This window comes from Tachypleus tridentatus, chromosome 6 (assembly GCF_004210375.1).
Source record: "Tachypleus tridentatus isolate NWPU-2018 chromosome 6, ASM421037v1, whole genome shotgun sequence".
NCBI lineage: Eukaryota > Metazoa > Arthropoda > Merostomata > Xiphosura > Limulidae > Tachypleus > Tachypleus tridentatus.
In genome coordinates this window covers 133,676,670-133,696,770 of record NC_134830.1, presented here as the reverse complement: position 1 = coordinate 133,696,770, position 20,101 = coordinate 133,676,670, and the positions used below count along the sequence as shown (strand labels likewise).

Here is a 20,101-nt window from a genome sequence, read left to right as displayed (position 1 = left end):
ATGATTAATGCCAATAGAAAGACTTAGTGTCAGTTGTGGTAATATTATAATGAGTATTACAATAAAAATAATATACTGTTACTATAATGATTGTAATGTTAGTAGTTTAATGTATCTAGACTGGAAAAGTTATTGTGAATGTAATAAAATAATTAAGCAGTCAGGCTAACTCTAATAACTGATTGACAATAAGAATTTAAATTTATAACCAATCATTTTTAGGTAAAGTAGGCTAAAAGTATCAAGACCCTAGTTATTTGGTAGTTTCAGTGTTTCTAAATTATAAAAATTTGTATTGAGTACCATTTGTGTTGGAAAAATATAAGGGCTTGTTTTTGAGCCTTTGTTGTTCTGTGTCAGTTATACTGTAAGTATAACAGGAGTAAGATTTTGAAAATTGGCTAGTTAACTGTAAGGAAAACATGGAATTCCTTGGAGCTGCTCTTGTTTGAGACTGATATTAATTGGTGATGACAAGAGACCCACTTGAAGTAAATGTGTATATCAAGATGGCTGATATGGGTATTAAAACTTTTATTAAAAAATAGAGAACAACATTGTGGTGTTCTTAAGCTATCTGAAGTTGACCTAAGAAGTCAAAACATTACTTTCTACTTTATTTTAATAAAAATTTTAGTAAACATGCAAGCCATTTTGAGATGCATTGTGATAATAAAATGCTGGGCAAGGCTTATATTTTTAAAAAATGCTTCCACAGTGCAGAAGGACTGGCATTCTTTCTGATTTGACTAGTTATTGGAAAATGAATTTCAACATTGGTAAATAAAGTTCTAAATTTAAGGTTCAGAAATTAACAAACAGTTTTATTGTATGATAGAAATATTAGTGAAAAGGATTGGTTCTGATGACCAGTAAAAATAACAAAGTGAACCTTAGTGGCACCTGAAGAGCTGGACTTTTGCATTTTATTTATATGAATAATATTCAAAGAAGTATAATTTAGTAAATTGGTGAAGTCTACAGATGAAATTCATCAAGTGGAAATTTCTACCTGTATTTAATGTGTTTAAGTATTACAGAGTGAATTGGGTCAATGGTCAAGTTGGACAGATATTTGGAAAATTGCCTTTAATTTTAATAATTGCAAGTTAATACATTAGGGGTATCATAATTTGGGCCACACAGTTAATATACATGGAAGCCTAATCAGTATGGATATAATTAAAGATAAAATTATTACAAGTCAAAAGTACAAAACAATAGTTAGGCCTACATTGGAAAACAGTTTTGGTCTCCTTATATAAGAAAGGATATTGACTTATGAAAAAGATAAATGAGGGAGTGAATTACTTAGGAGGATCCAAATCCTGAATGGAAGGTTATCAGAGCAATACTTAAAGGAACAAATAAGCTGGTTAGACATGTGAAATAGGTTTCAAGTTAAACATGTTAGAGGTAGGTCCACTTAAACAGGGTAGGTGATAAGGTGTTTTATAGCACAACAAATTATATAAGTTTTAAAGAAAAATCTGTCAGATTCAAACATAAGAATAGTTGCTATTATCATACTCTTACTGTATTTCTAATTATCAGAAACAAAATCTATATTTTCAGGGATCAAGTTGAAATGAAAGACTGAAAAAATGGGAATTACTGAAATTTGGTCAGATTTTGGAATATTGACAATTGTGGTTATTTTTAAATTTAAGGCTGTAAGCTATTTAATATAAAGAAGAAAGGATGGTAAATGTACAGAACAACAGGAAGGCTGTGAATGTGGTATTTGAAAAATCCAAAAGGTTTTCTGAGAAGCAGCTGGCTGATAATGGCAGAAGTAACATTATCTTCAGTGCTCAGTGGATCATGAAAATAATTAAACATTTGTATAAGGTATAAAATAATGTAAAGTTAGCATTGGTTTGTTGGCTATGTGTGTGTGGTAATGGTTTGAACTACATCTTAATGTTGTAATAGTATGTTGGGAAAACCTTGGAAGGTTGAAGTTAAAGCCACTGACACACAACATGGCACTTCCAACATTAACACAGTATCTCACACCTGCACATAATTGTAATAGATGAGTCATGCATTACACAAATAGTTTTTCACTATCTCTTTAGATGTCTTCTGGTGTGGAACATTACAACAGTAAGAAGTTGACCACCAATACAGTGTATTAGAATATTAAAAAATTAATAGCTGATAATTAAAATTTCACAACTTTTAAATAAGGTCTTATAAAGTTATAACTTCTGTTTGTGGTAATTTCACCTCCATGAAAATGGGAGGTGATACAGTCTTGTTTTCTATTCCATTGATTATTCACATCTCGTGAAAACAGTCGGGGAGTTTGATGTAATCATTTAGTGTGACAGTTAACTGGTTAGCAAATTCAACTAACCACCTAGCTCTTAATACCTCATCAAACAAATTTTCTTGTTTATCAGAGATGCTTCAATGTGCTTGTTAGAATTTTCTGATGAAGTTGATTGAAGAATATGACTGCTGGTACATTTATGAATAAAAGGTTATAGGTGAATGATAAATATATTTTCATTCTTATGATAATTATTAAAATACAAATATGAATCATCAAAATATTTCAGACTTTTACTTAATTTCATTGTACTTGGTAGTTCTCAGTAGTTCTTGATCTGTTTTGCAAAAACATGTTTAACTCTATAACTCAAGGTTTACTGTGAGAGTGACAGTCAAATCTCACAATTCAGTATGATGAGACATAGCCGAAGAATTGATTATAGATGATGTTGACTAATTGCATTTGCTAAAATGTATCAGAATTAGAGAACACTATATACTGATAACCCTCATGAAGCTCTGTGCAAACCTTTGAAATAAACCCAAATGTGAACAGTCAAAATTTGTTTATAACTTCAAGCCAAATTTGTGTGAACTGGATAAAATTTTAATTCAGGTAGTCTGTTTTAATTTAACAAGAACTGAAAGCAAATGCATTTAACAGCAACAAAATAATAAATAATTGTAAAAGAGTCAAATTAAAAAAAAACAAAAAACTTCATATTTCCTTCTCAGATCACATTGTGGAACATTAAAGTGAGGGTGAACACACCTTGTTATGATATAGTTGGTTGGTGTACTTATATAACTAGTGAAATTGATAGATTTAAAGTTTCAATTATTCTAACCATTTTTTTTAAAGTTAATTTATTAAGTCTAAGTGAAATGTTAATTTTTTTATAAATATCAGATAGCTCTGCTTTATAATCAGAAATTCATGCAGGAAAATCTCAGTAAATCTGAATATAGCTAAATGATTGAGAATCAAACTTTTTGAATGCACAGGTTGGACATGTGATAGAAAATGGACATAAATATTTATTAAACTTATATTTTATGTATATACATAAAATTTTTTTTAGTTGTCTGAACCTATGAGTTAGTCAGCAGCTATAGTCTTGAGGCATATCTCTTTTTCAACTAATAATGTTTTTAACTGAACAACACTGACACTCTTTACTGAACAGATAACTTTAGTTTTAGTTGGAAACAGTAAACATTAACGAGTAACTAGTTCTCGTACATCAGAGTTATGTTCAGGGACAATAAGGGACCTATTGGTTCATCTTGGCTGTCCCATCCTCTAAGCCAACATAACAAATGTGATTACAACCAGCCCTTATTCATATATCTGTTGAGCTCATTCAAATTTACTGCCTCCACAATATTCAAAACCAACACATTCCACAGGTCAACCACCCTATTTGAAAAATAAAATTGTCTTAACTGAAAATAAGTGCTACCTTGAATCCATGTTTATGTCCCCTGGTTCTATAATTCTTGTTGTTAAGCATGAAAAATCTTGATTCATCAACATTATCAGTTATTTTTAAAATCAAACACTTTAAGCAGATTCCCCATAACTCTTCTTTTTTAAGAGAAAAAAATGTTAAGGATCTTAATCTATCCTCATACAACAACCCATCCATCCTACATACCCTTCTCTTAACCCTTTCCAACAATTCAATGTCATTCTTAAGGTATGGAGCCTGAGAATGAACACAATACTCTAAATGCAGCCTAACCATTAACCTATTTAATGAAATCATTACCTTTGTATACTTGTATTCAGTATTTCTATACATACAACCTAAAATCCTATTTGACTTACCACTAGCAACAGCACGGTATTTAGATGGCCTCAGACTAATCAACCATTATACCAATATCCTTTTCTTTCACTACACTGTTAAGGTTATTCCCATCTAATTGGTACTTACAATTCAAATTATGATAACCCACATGTAATATATCACAATATTTATCATAATTAAAACCCATCTGCCATCATTTGCCCAACTCACTAAAAGATCTAAATCCTTTTGTAAATCAGTAGCATCCTCTTCACAACCAACAATGTCAAAAACCTTTATATCATAAGCAAATTTAAGTAATTTATTGACCATTCTGACATCTGTATCATTAATTTAAATCAAAAAAGAGCAATGGTCTTAACACTGATCCATGAGGTACACCATTTTTAAATCTACACTTTTACCCTCAGTATTTTCAAAGCATGTGAAAATATTTATGAACTAAGATTTACCCATGTTGACTAGCCAATAAAATTCTAAACCTTATTAAATGACTTTGCAAAGTATCTTATCAAACTTTCCATAAGTAATGCAAGTTTAATAGTCCTATAATTACTGGAACAGCTCCTGCTATCCACCTTGAAGATAGAAGTGACATTATTTTCCAATTAAATTGTACTTACCCATTATTTAAGGACTTACAAATATTTGTGGCAAGAGGCTCACATATTCTGACCACCCACTTTTAAAACCCTCAGAGAAATATCTGGCCCAGGAGCCTTATAATTCTTTTAACTTGCCAATTTTATTGGCCTGGTATGGCCAAGTGTGTTAAGGCATTCAACCCGTAATCCGAGAGTCGGGGTTCAAATTCTCTTGGTGCTCTGCTTTTATATAAATCATGCGAAACTAGATTATACACTGAAGGTCACTTGGCAAAAGTATTGTCAATCTCTAGCATTACATACACACCTAGTACTTTGTTGAGTAGCTTCTGATTGCTATAAATCATAGCAATCATGGCAATTTTCATGGCGCAAAATTACTTACGATCGAGAATCTTCTATTACTTTCGAGAACAGTAGGACTTGTGAATTACACAGCCCACAGTAAACGTCATAAGAAAAAATAAAATTACACTGAAAGAAGCGAAGGTAGAACACTAAATGTACAATAGTAAATCTGTTACAAAATAAAAACCGATAACTCAAGTGAGATTGAATACCTTTTGACGAGGAACGGCCCGGCATGGCTAAGCGTGTTAAGGCGTGCCACTCGTAATCTGAGGGTCGCGGGTTCGCATCCCCGTCGCGCCAAACATGCTCGCCCTTTCAGCTGTGGGGGCATTATAATGTAACAGTCAATCCCACTATTCTTTGGTAAAAGAATAGCCCAAGAGTTGACAGTGGGTGGTGATGACTAGCTGTCTTCCCTCTAATCTTACAATGCTAATTTAGGGATGGCTAGCACAGATAGCCCTCGAGTAGCTTTGTGCAAAATTCAAAACAAACCCAATTTTAACAAGCTCAGAATTTATACAGCTGTCTTGTTCAACTTTGTTTTCATTTATCATTAGCTTAAGATTAGGAATACTGCTTAAGTCTGCATAAGTAAAAACTGAAGTAAAAGCAGAATTTAATAACCAAGCCATTTCATAATCATCAGATGCAAGTCTTCCCTTATCCACATAGTGTCCTATCCCCATCTAAGCATTTTGTTTACCCTAAATATACTTTTAAAAATCTTTACTGTTCACTTTTATGTTTTCAGCCAAATGTTTTTCATATATCCTTTTGGATGCCCTTATCTCCTGTTTGACCAACTTTCTTGATCTTCTGTACAATCTAGTAAATTTTCCATGATATCAGTCAATTTAAATTTCTTAAATTTGTGATGCTTTTCTTTAATTTTATCTTATACCCTTTGTCATCCAACATGGTGTTTTTACTTGTGATTACCCTTTTCTTTCTGTAAGGAACATATGTTTTGAATATTGAAAAATTTTTCTTTGAAAATGTTCCACATTTGCTCAGTGTTTCAATACTTCTTAAGAGTTGCATCCCTTCAAAATTTGTAATCAAATTATTATTATTCCTAATTTCTGTATACAGCAATGATCACTTGTACCAAGGTGTTTCCCTATTAACATTATTTCAACCATTTCTGCATCAGAACAGAAGTCAATGTTAATTCTAAAATCACATTATTTCTAGTAGGTTACTTGTCTAATGAGTGAAGAAATCTACCTTGAACAGTTTTCAGAAACTGCTCTCCTTCATGTTTGACTCTACTTATGATTAAGCCTGTCCTTATAACTACTTTTATACTGGTTTCCTCTGCTAAACTTTCCTCCACATCTCAGTTGTGTTTCATTTAGTTTATCTGTGCCCTCACCACTATCTATCTCTAACTTAGAACTTTGATTACAACTGAGGTAATATCCCTTGCAAATATTTCAGACCCTTTCCTACTCTTGGATACCATATACTTTTGTAGTGAAGGACATTCCAATGTTGACCTGTTTCTACACAATGTGTAAACTTGCAGAAACATCCATTCCCACGAACAAAGTAGATAATATCTACCATAAAATAACATACAAACCAAAACTGTTTAATTGGTTTTTGTGGATCAAGTGTTTATGTTAAAACTGCATCGATACAAAGGATTTTAAAAATTTACTTGTTAATAAAAGCATGTACAAGACACGATAAGCATGCATATCACAATGATATAATTATATTCTTCTGTGGTATTTAACAGAAATAAGCTTGGACTATCCTTGAATGCTTTACAAAATGCAGTTGTGTTATGATAGACACTGAGTGTTCAGAATGTTGCATTACTATAGGTATCAGGATGTAATTTGTTGTGAAAAGTGCTTTAGTTGGTATTAATGTTTGTATTATGTGTGTAATTAAAACGTTTTTTTTCTCTGTGTTATAGAAGTAGGATTTCGCATTTGCTATCTTCAACACAGTATGTCTGGAAGGGTTAAACAAAGAGGTGTGGCTAACAAAGTAGACACTGTGACACTTTCAACAAATGAACGTATTTTAAAGGAATGTCACACTCTGTATGTAGATCCAGAAAATGGTAAGTCATAAATAAATCGGCTATTATAATTTGATTGCATAACAGAAAATATTGTATGAAATATGAATTTAGCAAACAAAACTTTTATGTTACAGACAAAATGTTTTCTTGCCTTTTACATTGTTGTACATGACACAAACTAGATGCATTAAAAGTGGGTATTAAGACATTTTTTTCAACAAATACCAAGAATAGATAACATAAATGGAAACGGAAGTATGATAACTTATCGGTAATCTTATAAACATTTCCATACTTTAATCAATGGTTTACAATAATAACCTGATTATAGAAGTAAGATAATTTGTTTTTAATTGAATGTCCATATTACTGCATAGATATACAGTAGTAAATGACAGATAGAAGGTATTGTTCAAGTTAGATGTTTTAGAAATACAAGTTTTAAAGGATGTAGAAGGTACATGCATGTATTTTTCAAAAATGAGGAAAGAGAATACGGCTAAGTAATTAGTAGAATTTGCTAATTGATTATTCATCAGGCTCAGTATTCATTTGTCTTCAACAAATAATTTTTTCATATAATTGAGATTATCTTTTCAAAGCATTGGTCAAAGTACGTTTTGTTTTGCTTAATCCATAAACAGTGACTGTAAGTAGAAGCATTGAAGAATCATGTTGAATGAAAGGTAGTCACAAAGTGTGTACAAAAACAAAATTTAATTAAGAATATAAATATTATTTCCTATTACAAGAATTCTTAAATTTGAGACAATCACATTATCATAATTTTGTTTTAAAAATTTGTAGTGGCTGATTTACATGCTGAGTTTATGCAAGTAATATAAGTTGGTAGGTAATTAAATAATGAAAAACATTTTACTATTGTTGATAATGGTAATAATGTTTCTATTTAAATATATAATAATTGTAATCCAAAATTTACAGCTATTGATATAATTTATTTTTGTATGTCATTTGAAATTATAAAAATAGTGTTCAATAAATTGGGATTTGAGTCATCAGAATGTAATTCTGTTATCTACTATACTTGCAGAACCTAAATAAAGCTTATCTGATATCTCTTCATTGAAGATTTCTCTAGCTTTTCAATGGGTATAATTTAACAGAAAAATGCTTTTGTGAATTAAAATAATTTAAGAAACCATAAAAAAATTTCCCAACTCTGTCATTTACTTTTTTATATTTGTGACTTCTCACTTAACACTTCTGGTCAATGCTAAAAAACAAAACTCTTGACTAGAAAGTTTCCCACAAAACCATACATTATTGCTCAAACCACTGTTTACTCTGCTGTGAATTAAAGCCTAATACTTCTTTAATTAAAGCATATTCAAACTTATAGCTCTTAGTAAATGATCAAACCACTTGAAGTAACATCATACCAAGGTTTAATACAAGGTTTGTGCAAACAGTAAGCAGAAAAACATGAGGTAAATTCTTGAAATCAAGAAGTGGGCAGAATATTTTCAAGGGGTGAATAGTTTCTTAGCACAAATCTATTTTGTGGAAGGGTGGAAATTCTTTTTAAACATAGATGAATGTAAATTTTATATATTCATTTCTCTTCACAAATTACAGTAAATAAGGTTAGCAAATGGTAAAATAAAAATATTTTAATTAAAACTGTTAAAATGCTGTTGTGATTAAGATAAAAAACTTTGGGGGAAGGTGGCAACAAATCTAAAAACTAGGGAGATTTCTGTCTTTAAGAACAATAATTTAGGGTTACGTTAATTTTTTAAATTCAAAATTGATGTGAATAAAGACAGTATGAAACTTTTAACAAGCTATATTCATAGCATTCTCTGTATTTCTTCCTACAGATTTCCACAATATTACAGTATGAAAGGTACTGAGTTTTCATTTATCATGGTAAATTATTGACTTTGTGACATTTTCAAAACATTATATATATTTATATAATTTATGTATATAAACTTTAGTCTGAAAATACTTGCAATTAAATTGAAAGACAACCTAATAATTCTGGCTTACGTGAGTTGTATCTTATTTGAATGTCTTTGTTACTGTTTTGTTGGAAAGAATATTACTTTTGAAAATACATTAAAGAACATTTGAAATGTGACCAATGATACTGATTTTAATAGAAGTGAAATATCAGAGTTTGATGGATGAAGTATTTATTTTTCAAATGAAAACAAAAAACATACAACAATCACCAGAAATATTTGACAATCCTTTCATATGTTTGAAACATTTATAATTTGTATTAACATTATTACACTACACTGTACACTGATATTAACATATAAAATGTTTCTCATACATTCTATAAAAACAAGAATTAAGTTAATCTTAAGTTTTATAATTTTGTATCTGTTCTCTTAACAAATGTGCAATGTTTTTCTCTTATAACATATTTATTATCTGTAAGTGTTATGGATTATAGGCTGAAGTCCTTCTAATAACAATTACCAAAATACTTTCCCACTGAATGAATATTTTATGAGAGGATAGTAGTTATATTTTATTTATATGCACCTTACTTGATTCACTTGTTCATCATCCATTAACAATTCTTTATAGAATTATTAATTAAATACACCATACATTATATACATCACTTGTGTTTTTAATACAACTTTTCACAGTTCAGCTTCATGAAATATGAAGACTGTAAGGTGTTCATTTTTATATTTTAAACTAACGTGTAGGTGTTGTAACCTTTTAAGCTCTTCAGTTGTAATGAATGAAAGCTCATTCTTTCTGAACTGTAGATATATATGTAACCTTTTAACATGTTAATCTTATTTTAACATAAATCCCAATTTTCCAAACTCTGTTAGCAACAGATTTTCATTCAACAACTCATTTCTGTGTATTACACCATTGCAGTAAAAACATTACAGTTGAAGTCTTTCACAAAATAGACTGTTAATTATGCAGAATTGCAAATATTTTAAAATGAACAAGAGAGCACTAGGACACTCGGTGCAGATAGCCCTTGTGTAGTTTTGTGTAAAATTTAAAACAAACCAAACCAAGCGAACACTTACTTTGTGACGGCATGAGTACTAGAGGCCTGATAATACCTGCATGTTAAGCTGCTATTCTGAATGATGAGAAAAGTCATTACTTAACAATGGTCACGTAGGAGAAGTTATCAAACACAATAAGCTAAATTGCACTACAGTTATTTGTAAATAAAGAACACCACATATTTTAACTTATTGAATAGCATTGTTAGAAGTTCCTGATAATAATGTGAAACAAGTATCAGTTTAAATATGTGACATTAAATAAATGTATTGGGAAATACCATACATTATCCACTAAGGCATACTAACAAAAAATTTGCAATAATGATAGAATAAAAACATGACCTGTATTTTAAATAAATTTATTACACTTACTACAGTGTGAATGTTTTGCTTGATTTAATTTTGAATTAGTTAAGATAATGTTTTGGAACAACACCAGACCTATTGGTACATCTCGGCTGATTCACACTCTCAACTAAATTAATGTTTAAAAAAACTTAAAGCCAGCCTTAATCATTCATATACTTATCAGTCAAGTTCCTTATTAAACACATTTCAGTTTAATACTTCTACAACATCTGAAGGCAACCCACTACAAAGGCCAAGCACTCTGTTAGAAAATAAAACTTAGCTGAAGATAACTCTTGCCTTGCCAAAATTTATAGTTGTCCCCTAGTCCTACTGTTATCACTGTTAAATGTCAAGAAGTATGATGCATTGACACTATAAATTCCATTTACACTATTAAACATCTCAATCAGATCCCTCCAACTCTTTTTTTTTCAAGATAAAACAGTTTGAGAGATTTTGGTATCTTCCTGCCAAAGTTAACATTTCTGGATGGGATCGTTATAAAATTTGCTTAAGTGATATATAAATATTCATTTATGCTCTCTGGACATTTTTAGGGGAAAAATATTAATGTCAGGTCATTTTTGTGGATTGGTTGAGTTAATGCAAAAATAATTTTTTTACTTTCAGAGGATATTATTGAAATTGCAACCTATTTATATGTAATTGAACATGGACTGCTTTTAAAATACTCTATGTAACATAAATTATAATCCAGTTTATGAGTTATTTTTGTTCTGTGAATTTAACAGAATAATTGATACTGTAAAATTGTAGGTTTATATAATTTATTGATTTATTTAATTTGTTGTTCAAAATTTATTTCTACTTTTACGTTTTCATGGTAAATTTCATGAGGTTAAAAGGCTGACATGACTAAGTAGATAAAGAATGCTGGTTCATGAGTTTTGTCCTGTGATCAGATATTTGTGTGGGTTCGGGATGTGCATGTACCTGTTATAAATTCTACCAGAACACATGTTGTGAAAAGTGTTATGAACAAAACACACAAGAAATGTAAACAAAGTAAATTCATAATTTACTTAACACGACAGAAAAAATTACACGTTGTAAATAAATTACAATGTAACACATGTTAGAGTAATTTCACATGTTATTCAACTTTAAAAGATACACTTATTCAATTGTAAATCGGAAACATAATACAGTGCAAAAGAAACAATAAATTAATATTTTATTTAAAACTAAGGTAGCCCAAGAGCTTGTAATGGGTACTGCAAACCAGTTAGCTTCCCTTCAGTTGGCCTTTTAAAATTAGGGTCAGTGGCAGATAGACTTGTACATATCTACGTATACAACGGCTTTACCATAATTCAAAAAACAAAAAGAAAACATAATGCCCTGTAATTGAAAGAGTGGGCACCTTTGGTAACACAAATCAAACCTTTACCCTTGAATCACAAGGATACGCATCCCTAATCACTAAACAACCCAGCCCAGACCTGAATTAACTTTAGTTATTCATTATAATGGCAATATTTCAGTTACTTGAGTATTTCAAATATGTTAAATAAACCACATTTTATACAATAGGCATATACATGTATAAGCTGTATATTGTGTTTGTTTTTATGTTTACACTATTCCCTACACTGCTTATTAGTAATTTCAAGTGTTGACTGATTCATGATGGTTTTAAGACATTGACAGATTCATCTTCATTGGACCCTATTTCCAGAATAGTCTAAACGTTTTAAATCTTTCTACGTTCTCTACAAGAAAAACAATTTGAGTAAATTACTAGGCACTCTTGTGCAAGTCCCACTACATACAAAAGTGTTATCTCTAAACCTCATAACAGACTTATGTAAACAAATACACCTATCCCTTTAGTTCATGACCTCTAATTCCCTCACAGAACAAAAGAAAATGTATTTAAATAAATCCAACAATATTACTACAGTGATATAGTCTACAGGAGAAAATCAGTGAAGTATGTTTTCTCTAGGAGTAATGTGTAACATGATAAAAACTGAGATACTTTATATTGTTTTGTGATAAATATTGAAACATTATTAATGTATAATTACTTTTTGTATATGTTGCATTATGAAACTAACTAGGTGTTAAAAAGTCATAAATACATGGCCAAATATATGTAAAAAACTGCCTGAGATGCAGTTATAGTCCACTCCTGGAAAAACTGAGCCAACACTATATTGATTATGTTCACTGTTAAATAAAAGAAAAATTGTAAAATTAAAGTAAGTTTTTGTCTGTATGTTCTTGGGAAGAGATAAGTAGATTTTTAAAAACTTTTTTCAGCAATTTCTCTCAGAATATTTTTCAAATATTTCACATCCCTGATAGGAAAATCCAATTGCACATTTATGGACTGACATTAAAAGCTCAAATGGCTGTCTCATCTAAACTTTCAAAATATTCTACAGAGAGAAATATCTCAACATAAGAAAAGGTTAAATCCATTAGTTAAGAAGTACATGTTTCCACTATATTTATATTATTTAAAATTATTTTTTGGTATTCTTGTATTCATTATTTTACCTATTCACTGTAATACTTTTAAGCTATATATTTTACACCATCTGGTACCAATAATCCTAATTATTGGGTATTTAAATTAACTGGAAACTTGTGAACTCGTTTATTTTAATAATTTTCACATAGACCAAAAAAATGTGTCAGTAACTTTGTCTTCTTTTGAGCCAGTGTGATAGCTAATTTTGTAATATTAATTAGTGTGATCCTATAAACTTGTAATGCTACTAATGACTTCTCTGTTACTCAGCAGACATGACTGTGTTATGCTGGTTTCATTTTCCTTTTTCTGAGGAATGCCAGTAAAACAGTGGCAACAGTTCTATTTATAACAATAATTTGACCAGTGAGTTAAAGATAACTAGAAACAGCAAGCAGATACCATACAAATGCAATAAAAAAAACTCATCTTGTTTTCTCATTTGCCATTTAATGTACTGAAAAGAAATGTAAGCAATCTTAACCCACTGGTACATTCTGAATGAAATGGTAAATTAGGCTTAATTTTTTTTGGTATGTTAAATAACTTGTTGACCTCCTGTGGCATAGCTGTATGTCTGCAGACTCACACTGCTAAAAAGCAGGTTTTGATACCCCTGGTGGACACAGCACACATAGCCCATTGTGTAACTTTGTGCTTAAATCTAAACAAACAAAACTTATCTTGTGAATAATTCAGAACAAACCAGTGGCATAAGTGCTATATATTCTTCAAAACCAATATTGGGTGTGTTAAAGGAAACTAAAAGACACCATATATATTTGTTATCTCTGTATTATACAAATATATGTGGATGGGAAGTAAAGCAACTTTATTGTCACTAACCTGAAGATGTTTCTTCTGTAGCTGCTCAGTGTGATTTTATATTTCAGTGGTGAACTTACTGACTATATTTGTGGGTCTAAAAAAGAAACACCATCTAAGCACTATATTTGTGGGTCTAAAAAAGAAACACCATCTAAGCACTATATTTTTATATTCAGTGACAAAGCTCTATAGTAGTATTTTTGGGCTTTTTTCAACACCTGTAAATTTTGTAGTAGTTAGACTTTATGGAATGACAATGAACAAAAATAGGTAAAATACCTAAACATTTTTATAACACGTTTTACTAGCTTCTGGTAATCCACTCATGGAAGGTGTAGACAGAAACCTGTACTATAGTTGTAAAATGTGCAATTACCTATCTTACTTTATGTGATCCCTTTTTCTCGGAAGTGACACTGCCAGTTCAACGTGTACAGGTTTACCCGTGAAACTGTGCCAAGAGTGGTGTGCAATTGCATCAAGCTCATTCTTTATAGGTAGCGAAGTGGAAATTCCACATACAAATTATTTATGTTAAAACTTTCTTAGTCGCAGGATGATCTGGATTCGTGTGTTCCTTATTCAAAATATAAAACGTAGCTGTTTTCCGCCATACTGGCAGAGCTTCCTCGTCCTGTCTTAGTTCTGTCCTGTAGTGATAAGGTGGTTTCCGGTGCCTAAAGGCTCTTATCACGGAATTAGCGGACGCAGCTACGGAAGTGTATGATGGAGACAGGGTGTGCGACGCCGCTTCCCGGAGTGGCCACACCTGCATAATTCCTCCGTCCTGACGTGAAGATTCTATGAAGTATTCTGTCCAGTATTATTATTGTCTCTCTGTGGCTTTTGTCGATATATAAGTTGGTCGCGAGTTGATTGAATAAACGTTAAGTTAGTCGTTCATATTGTTACAAGATATTAATCCCATGTAGAGATAATCATCACCCCTGTAGCAACGCTTCTTTGGATTTGCCCGATTACGTCTTGATTTTTACCTTCAAGTCGTCAGGTTTAGGTTTGCTGTCATTTTTCACAGGAATGTAAGTTTTCTGTTTGTTTTTTGTCTGTTCTTAGTGGTGAAACCGACACGGAAAAGAAAATTCAGCTTTTAACTTAAGAGATCATTCACGATTATCGTTTCATAAAACAAACAAACGTGGTTCCAGAGGCGTCGATAGGGGCTTTAAAAAATGCGGGAAATGGGCCCATGGATACGGGAAATTTCGGTACTTCACTATGATATTGACTTTTATTTTCTATCGTAATTTTTCGATACAGCAAATGGATATTGGTGCACTGTCAGGTCGAATCGGGTCATGTTCCAATGTCTAGCGACACCTCTGCCATAATTTGTGGCTATACACGCTATTCGGATGTATTCTCAACTTGTACAGTAAAGTTATAACACTGACACCACTATCCGGCAGTCTAGCTACTCTTATAATTCTGTGTACGAATAATTATAAACTAATTTTTCCATTTGAGTCTAAGTTATTACGTATATAGATAAGTACGTCACAGATATTCTTGCGGTTACTTATACCATAGTGTGTTGGTCAAATGCAGTGGACACAGCAAAATGTAAAAACAGATATAACTACTTTCTGCATTTTAATGAATATATCATGAATGTGTTTCCCTTATATAACGGTAATTAACAGCTACTTTTAATGTTAAACGACAAAAGAATATAATTATTTTTAGTTGTCCAGTCGCTTGAATTTGCATGTTGCGCCATTTATACCGTGAATTTAAATATTTTAGTATCACAATTATATATACGTGTATATTACACATTATATAACAAATATTGTTGTTGTTTTAATGGTAAAGAATGGCCCAAGAGTTGACTGGGTGGTATTGACAAACTGCTTTTCCACCAGCCTTTACCACTTAAAAATTAGGGACAACAAATGCAGAATGCTCTAAAAATAAACTTGTGTTTTGCTGCAGTAAAGTGTGCGGGCTTTGTTTTAACTCTTATTACTATCAATACAGTTTAAATGTAGAACGCTGAGTATTGTGTTCCCATTTGTTTACATGCCAACAGATACGTGCCATTTCTATCACATGGGCCTGGCATGGCCAAGCGTGTTAAGGCGTGCGACTCGTAATCTGAGGGTTGCGGGTTTGCATTCCCGTCGCGCCAAACATGCTCGCCCTTTCAGCCGTAGGGGCGTTATAAAGCACGGTCAATCCCACTATTCGTTGGTAAAAGAGTAGCCCAAGAGTTGGCGGTAGGTGGTGATGACTAGCTGCCTTCCCTCTAGTCTTACATTGCTAAATTAGGGACGGCTAGCACAGATAGCCCTCGAGTAGCTTTGTGCGAAATTCAAAAACAAACAAATTCTATCACATAATGTTTTGAAGGATAGAAGCGTATGGTTAACAAATGTAATTCCACTCCATAGTTGGGGTGGAATAAAGTAAAAATATGTCATTAATTAAACTTTTAAATTTGAGATTAGATGTGGAAAGTACATTGGCACTTTGTTTACTTTAGTTATGCTAAAACAACCAAGAAAGTGAGCGTGTCACAAAATATTGTGTGTAGCTTTTCAGTGCATTTTATAATTGTAAGTTACACAGGTTTTTGACCCTGGCAGTGATCATTTAAAATTAATTTTTAATCATGGTGTATTTTTTTTCTGGAAAAAATATGTAATATTTAAAATTTGTTTCTGATTTCACAGTTCGTCAAAATAAAACTAGATAATCACTCTGCCATTTTTTGCAAAAAATAAGTTGTATGTACACATGAAGGAAAAGTCAAAATAAAGTACAAAAATTGTCACAGTCGTTTCACAACCATATAAGATAATGCATACATACAAGAAATAGAAAAAGCGAGACGTTGAATAGATTCATCCATCTCTTCTTTACTCTCGTGATGGCGAGAAACCCACTTGAAGCAAAAATGTATTCTTAAGACGGTTGGTACGGGTATTAGCACGTTAATTAAAATGAAGTACTGAACAACGGTTTCCACCTTCTTGTGTTTACGTTAACCTGAAGATGACTCAAGCGAGGTTCCAAATGAACTCTTTTACCAATTTTCATTGAAATTTGTGTAGTTAGTTTATTCAAATGATGTGCGAGTTAAATTAGTATACAGAGAAACGTGGGTGATGCTTACGTGCTTTAATATCGCTGACAATGAAAAATGGAATTATATATATATATATATATATATATCTTAGAGATTATTTCCTAAGAGTGTATACAAATATTTGTTGAGTATATCTCCGTGAGTAAGCAGTAAATCTACGGACTTACAACGTTAAAATGCGGGATACAATTCCCCACAGTGGTCACACCAGATAGCCCAATGTGGCTTTGCTGTAATACAAATAAACGAATGCATTGAATAATAGGTTTTAAATATAAAAGAAACATAAAACCCTCAACTACAGTATCTTACTGTAACTACACATTTCGTGTCTTCCAAGATAGATCAGTAGGTCCTTTGTTGTCCTTAAACGTTATATTAAACTGTAACTCGACTTTGTAGTAAAACGTGTTTTATGTTTACATTTGAAACATGTTTAAATAACTGATTCATATCAACTACTTTTATTTTGATAACAAATATTTAAAGTGTCTCAAACATACTGAATCCATTTGTCTACTATAAAAGTGTGTGAAAGGTTCGACTAGTAAATACTGATATTGGTGGCTAACTTGAGTGTTACGAAAGGATTAATTAATGTTGAGCCCTGAGCTATGTTACTTCGACAGGTGTCCAGGTCCTCACGACTCAGTTAAGTATAATAATTATAAACAGAATTAAACTAATAAATATAACTAAAGCGAATGGCATAAACCTTTAACTGTAACTTAAAAAATTACAAGTCAAATAACTACTTATTTAATCATAAGTCAACCGTTTATTCTGGAGCTAAAATTATTATTTCACATGTTCTTTCGTATACGTATTTTATGTTCTGGGGAGAAAACTTTATTTGTATTTCATATTCAAGGTAGTATTTTCTCCACCTTTTGTGCCCTTAGAAAGTTCGTGCTGAAGTAGCACATGTTCGTTGAGTTTATGGGTTCACAATAAACCTCTTACTATTACAGTTTCGTCAAGTTACCATGAGAACCCCTACTTTCTTAACTTGTATTTTTTACATTTTTCAAATAGTAGTAGTATGTGCGCTTGGCACTTTAGACTTATGGGCGCGTTATAAGTGTGGCGATCAAATACCACTGTTCTGTCATGCAGGAATAGCACAAGAGTGTTGTTGATCAACCGCCTTCCCTCTAGTCTAGTGTTTCGCGACGTTATCTGACCATCGACACACTAAATCTTGCTTGAAATAGTAAGGCAGACCAAAAAATATAGTAAAACATGTATTTTATAATTTTACATTATATATGTAAAAACGTACACAGTGCCGTTCTGTATGTCAGTAATTAGTGGGAACTTTGTGCCTGCTTCGCTTCACGTAGAGGCTCGATAGTGCTTATAGCTATTCGAAGAGTTTTGATTTTTTTTTCTTACTTTTAAAATCATGACTAACGAGTCCAACCAATGAAATTACTCATGAAATGTAGAAATACGCGGTACAACTTGGTCAGCGTCAAGGCACGCCGTTTGAGAAACACTGCTCAGTTCGATATTAGGGACGTCTAGTGCAATAGCCTTCGTGTAAATGTGTGCATGCGCGCGAAATAACTGCGCGCTTATGCCTGCCTGTAGAACTAGCTGAGTTTGAAGTAAATGCGGTAGTGGCCATACTGGTTGCATGCTTCTGTACTGGGTGGCCCGTAAGTCCATACCCATCCAAATATCATATGTATCCATGTGCTGTCATTCTCGCTGCATAATAAGTATCCACGTACTTGTCACAATACGCTCTTCAAGTGTAAATAGACTTACATCGGCCATATTTCTCTGAAAAAAAAGAAACAAATTTATAATACATGCGTAATTGAATATAACATTATAACATATGGATAGGTTGGGACTTACGGGCCACCCTGTATATCCAGACTGGATATTTTTAGTAGTGTGCGTGACCTTAGTTGGTGGATATACTTTGACGGAAATTTGTGGGAGTAATGTTTCCTGCTAAACTAAATTTGTTCTTATCAAAAATTTAACAAAACCGATTTCAATTGGTTACTTGAAAAGATGAAAGTTGGCGATCGGGTAAACTGAAGCGGAAAGTGTCAGGAATTACTGTTTATAGTAAAATGCCTAATTTTGCCGTAGTAATGTAGCATTTTTTTTCTATTTGTATTAAATTCATAACTTCAATTACTTTATTGGTGAAGCAGTAACGAATAGTGTGGTGCGTCAAAACTTTTTGGCCACTAGTTTTGGCCACCTAGTGGCTCGGCAGAAGTCTGCCGGCTTATGACGCTAAAAATCGAGTGTCGATATTTTTGGTTGGCAGAATACATTTATGTAGTTTTTGCCCATAACAAAAACGCAAAGAAAGAGTTGTGGTTAGTGCAAATATGGTATTATTTGACCTTAGTTAACATCTTTTAAACATTCATAAACTGCCTCTTCTTGTTAGTTCCATAACACTGTTTTGCCCTCTTTTGACGTCAGTAAACAAAGGAGTGACCAGTACTTAAACCTAAGTCAAGATTTTACTCCAGTCTTTCACTGTGAAAAGTGAAAGGTTTGTTATTCGTAAAATTAAAATATGTAGTGATTTGTTGCATATCTTAAAGTTTTATTTAAAGTTTTGATTATTCAAAGTTATCGAAAACTAAAAATCATTTTTCTTTCAGGGCTCATTCGGATAGCCAAGAGTGTAGGCCTAAACCTCTTAGCGCCTCGAAAGAAAATAAATGTTATGCTTATAGGCAACCATTCTGCTGGAAAAAGTTCCTTCATTAACTGGTATGTGTGGATTACCAACAACTTTGTTATTTATGTATTTACGAAATATAAATGAGAAGAACGAGAATGTTGATTTATATTTGGATTTCATAAGACGTTAAGAACGTTTTGATTTATTATTTTGACACTGTTGTATCGTCCATAATTCTTATAGCTTTATGCACTTTTTATTGTCGAAGTATTTTGATGACATTGAAGGATTTTGTTTTATTTTAACATCAAATATCTTTTGATCTGCCCGAAGAGCAACAAATCATCTGTTCAGTTTCGTCTGTCCAAAAAATGCGCGCGAACCTTGGTATCTAAATACGCATGTGCAAGTACTTCTGACGGGTGCAAACAAATTGCGAGTGCAAATATACTTTAAAGTACATTTTGTTCAACGTATTAAAATATTATTAAAGTTGTTTTTTTAAATAAAAGAGCTGACGTTAAGTTTTATAATAAC

The 20,101-nt window shown here is 31.9% G+C and overlaps 1 protein-coding gene and 1 long non-coding RNA gene across 13 annotated transcripts in view; one reads left to right on the top strand and one right to left on the bottom strand.

The window, feature by feature from the left end:
• LOC143253710 (uncharacterized) overlaps positions 1 to 20,101 on the top strand; it is a 57,508-nt gene that overhangs the window by 16,318 nt on the left and 21,089 nt on the right. For 3 of the 12 annotated variants that reach the window (XM_076507986.1, XM_076507984.1, XM_076507985.1), the window contains exons 2-3: positions 6,981 to 7,130; positions 19,542 to 19,653. In XM_076507986.1, the coding sequence (XP_076364101.1) occupies positions 7,016 to 7,130; positions 19,542 to 19,653 (227 nt within the window). In that variant the 5' untranslated portion in view covers positions 6,981 to 7,015. Of the gene's footprint in view, positions 1 to 6,980; positions 7,131 to 8,935; positions 8,962 to 14,557; positions 14,834 to 18,367; positions 19,430 to 19,541; positions 19,654 to 20,101 lie in introns of those variants that run through there. The other 9 variants (XM_076507988.1, XM_076507989.1, XM_076507995.1 and 6 more) reach the window with 9 other exon arrangements.
• Positions 11,486 to 14,409, bottom strand: LOC143253716 (uncharacterized). The gene is made up of 2 exons (XR_013029812.1): positions 14,170 to 14,409; positions 11,486 to 12,198 (listed from the first exon to the last, which is right to left on the bottom strand). It is a non-coding gene; the product is annotated as an uncharacterized LOC143253716 (long non-coding RNA).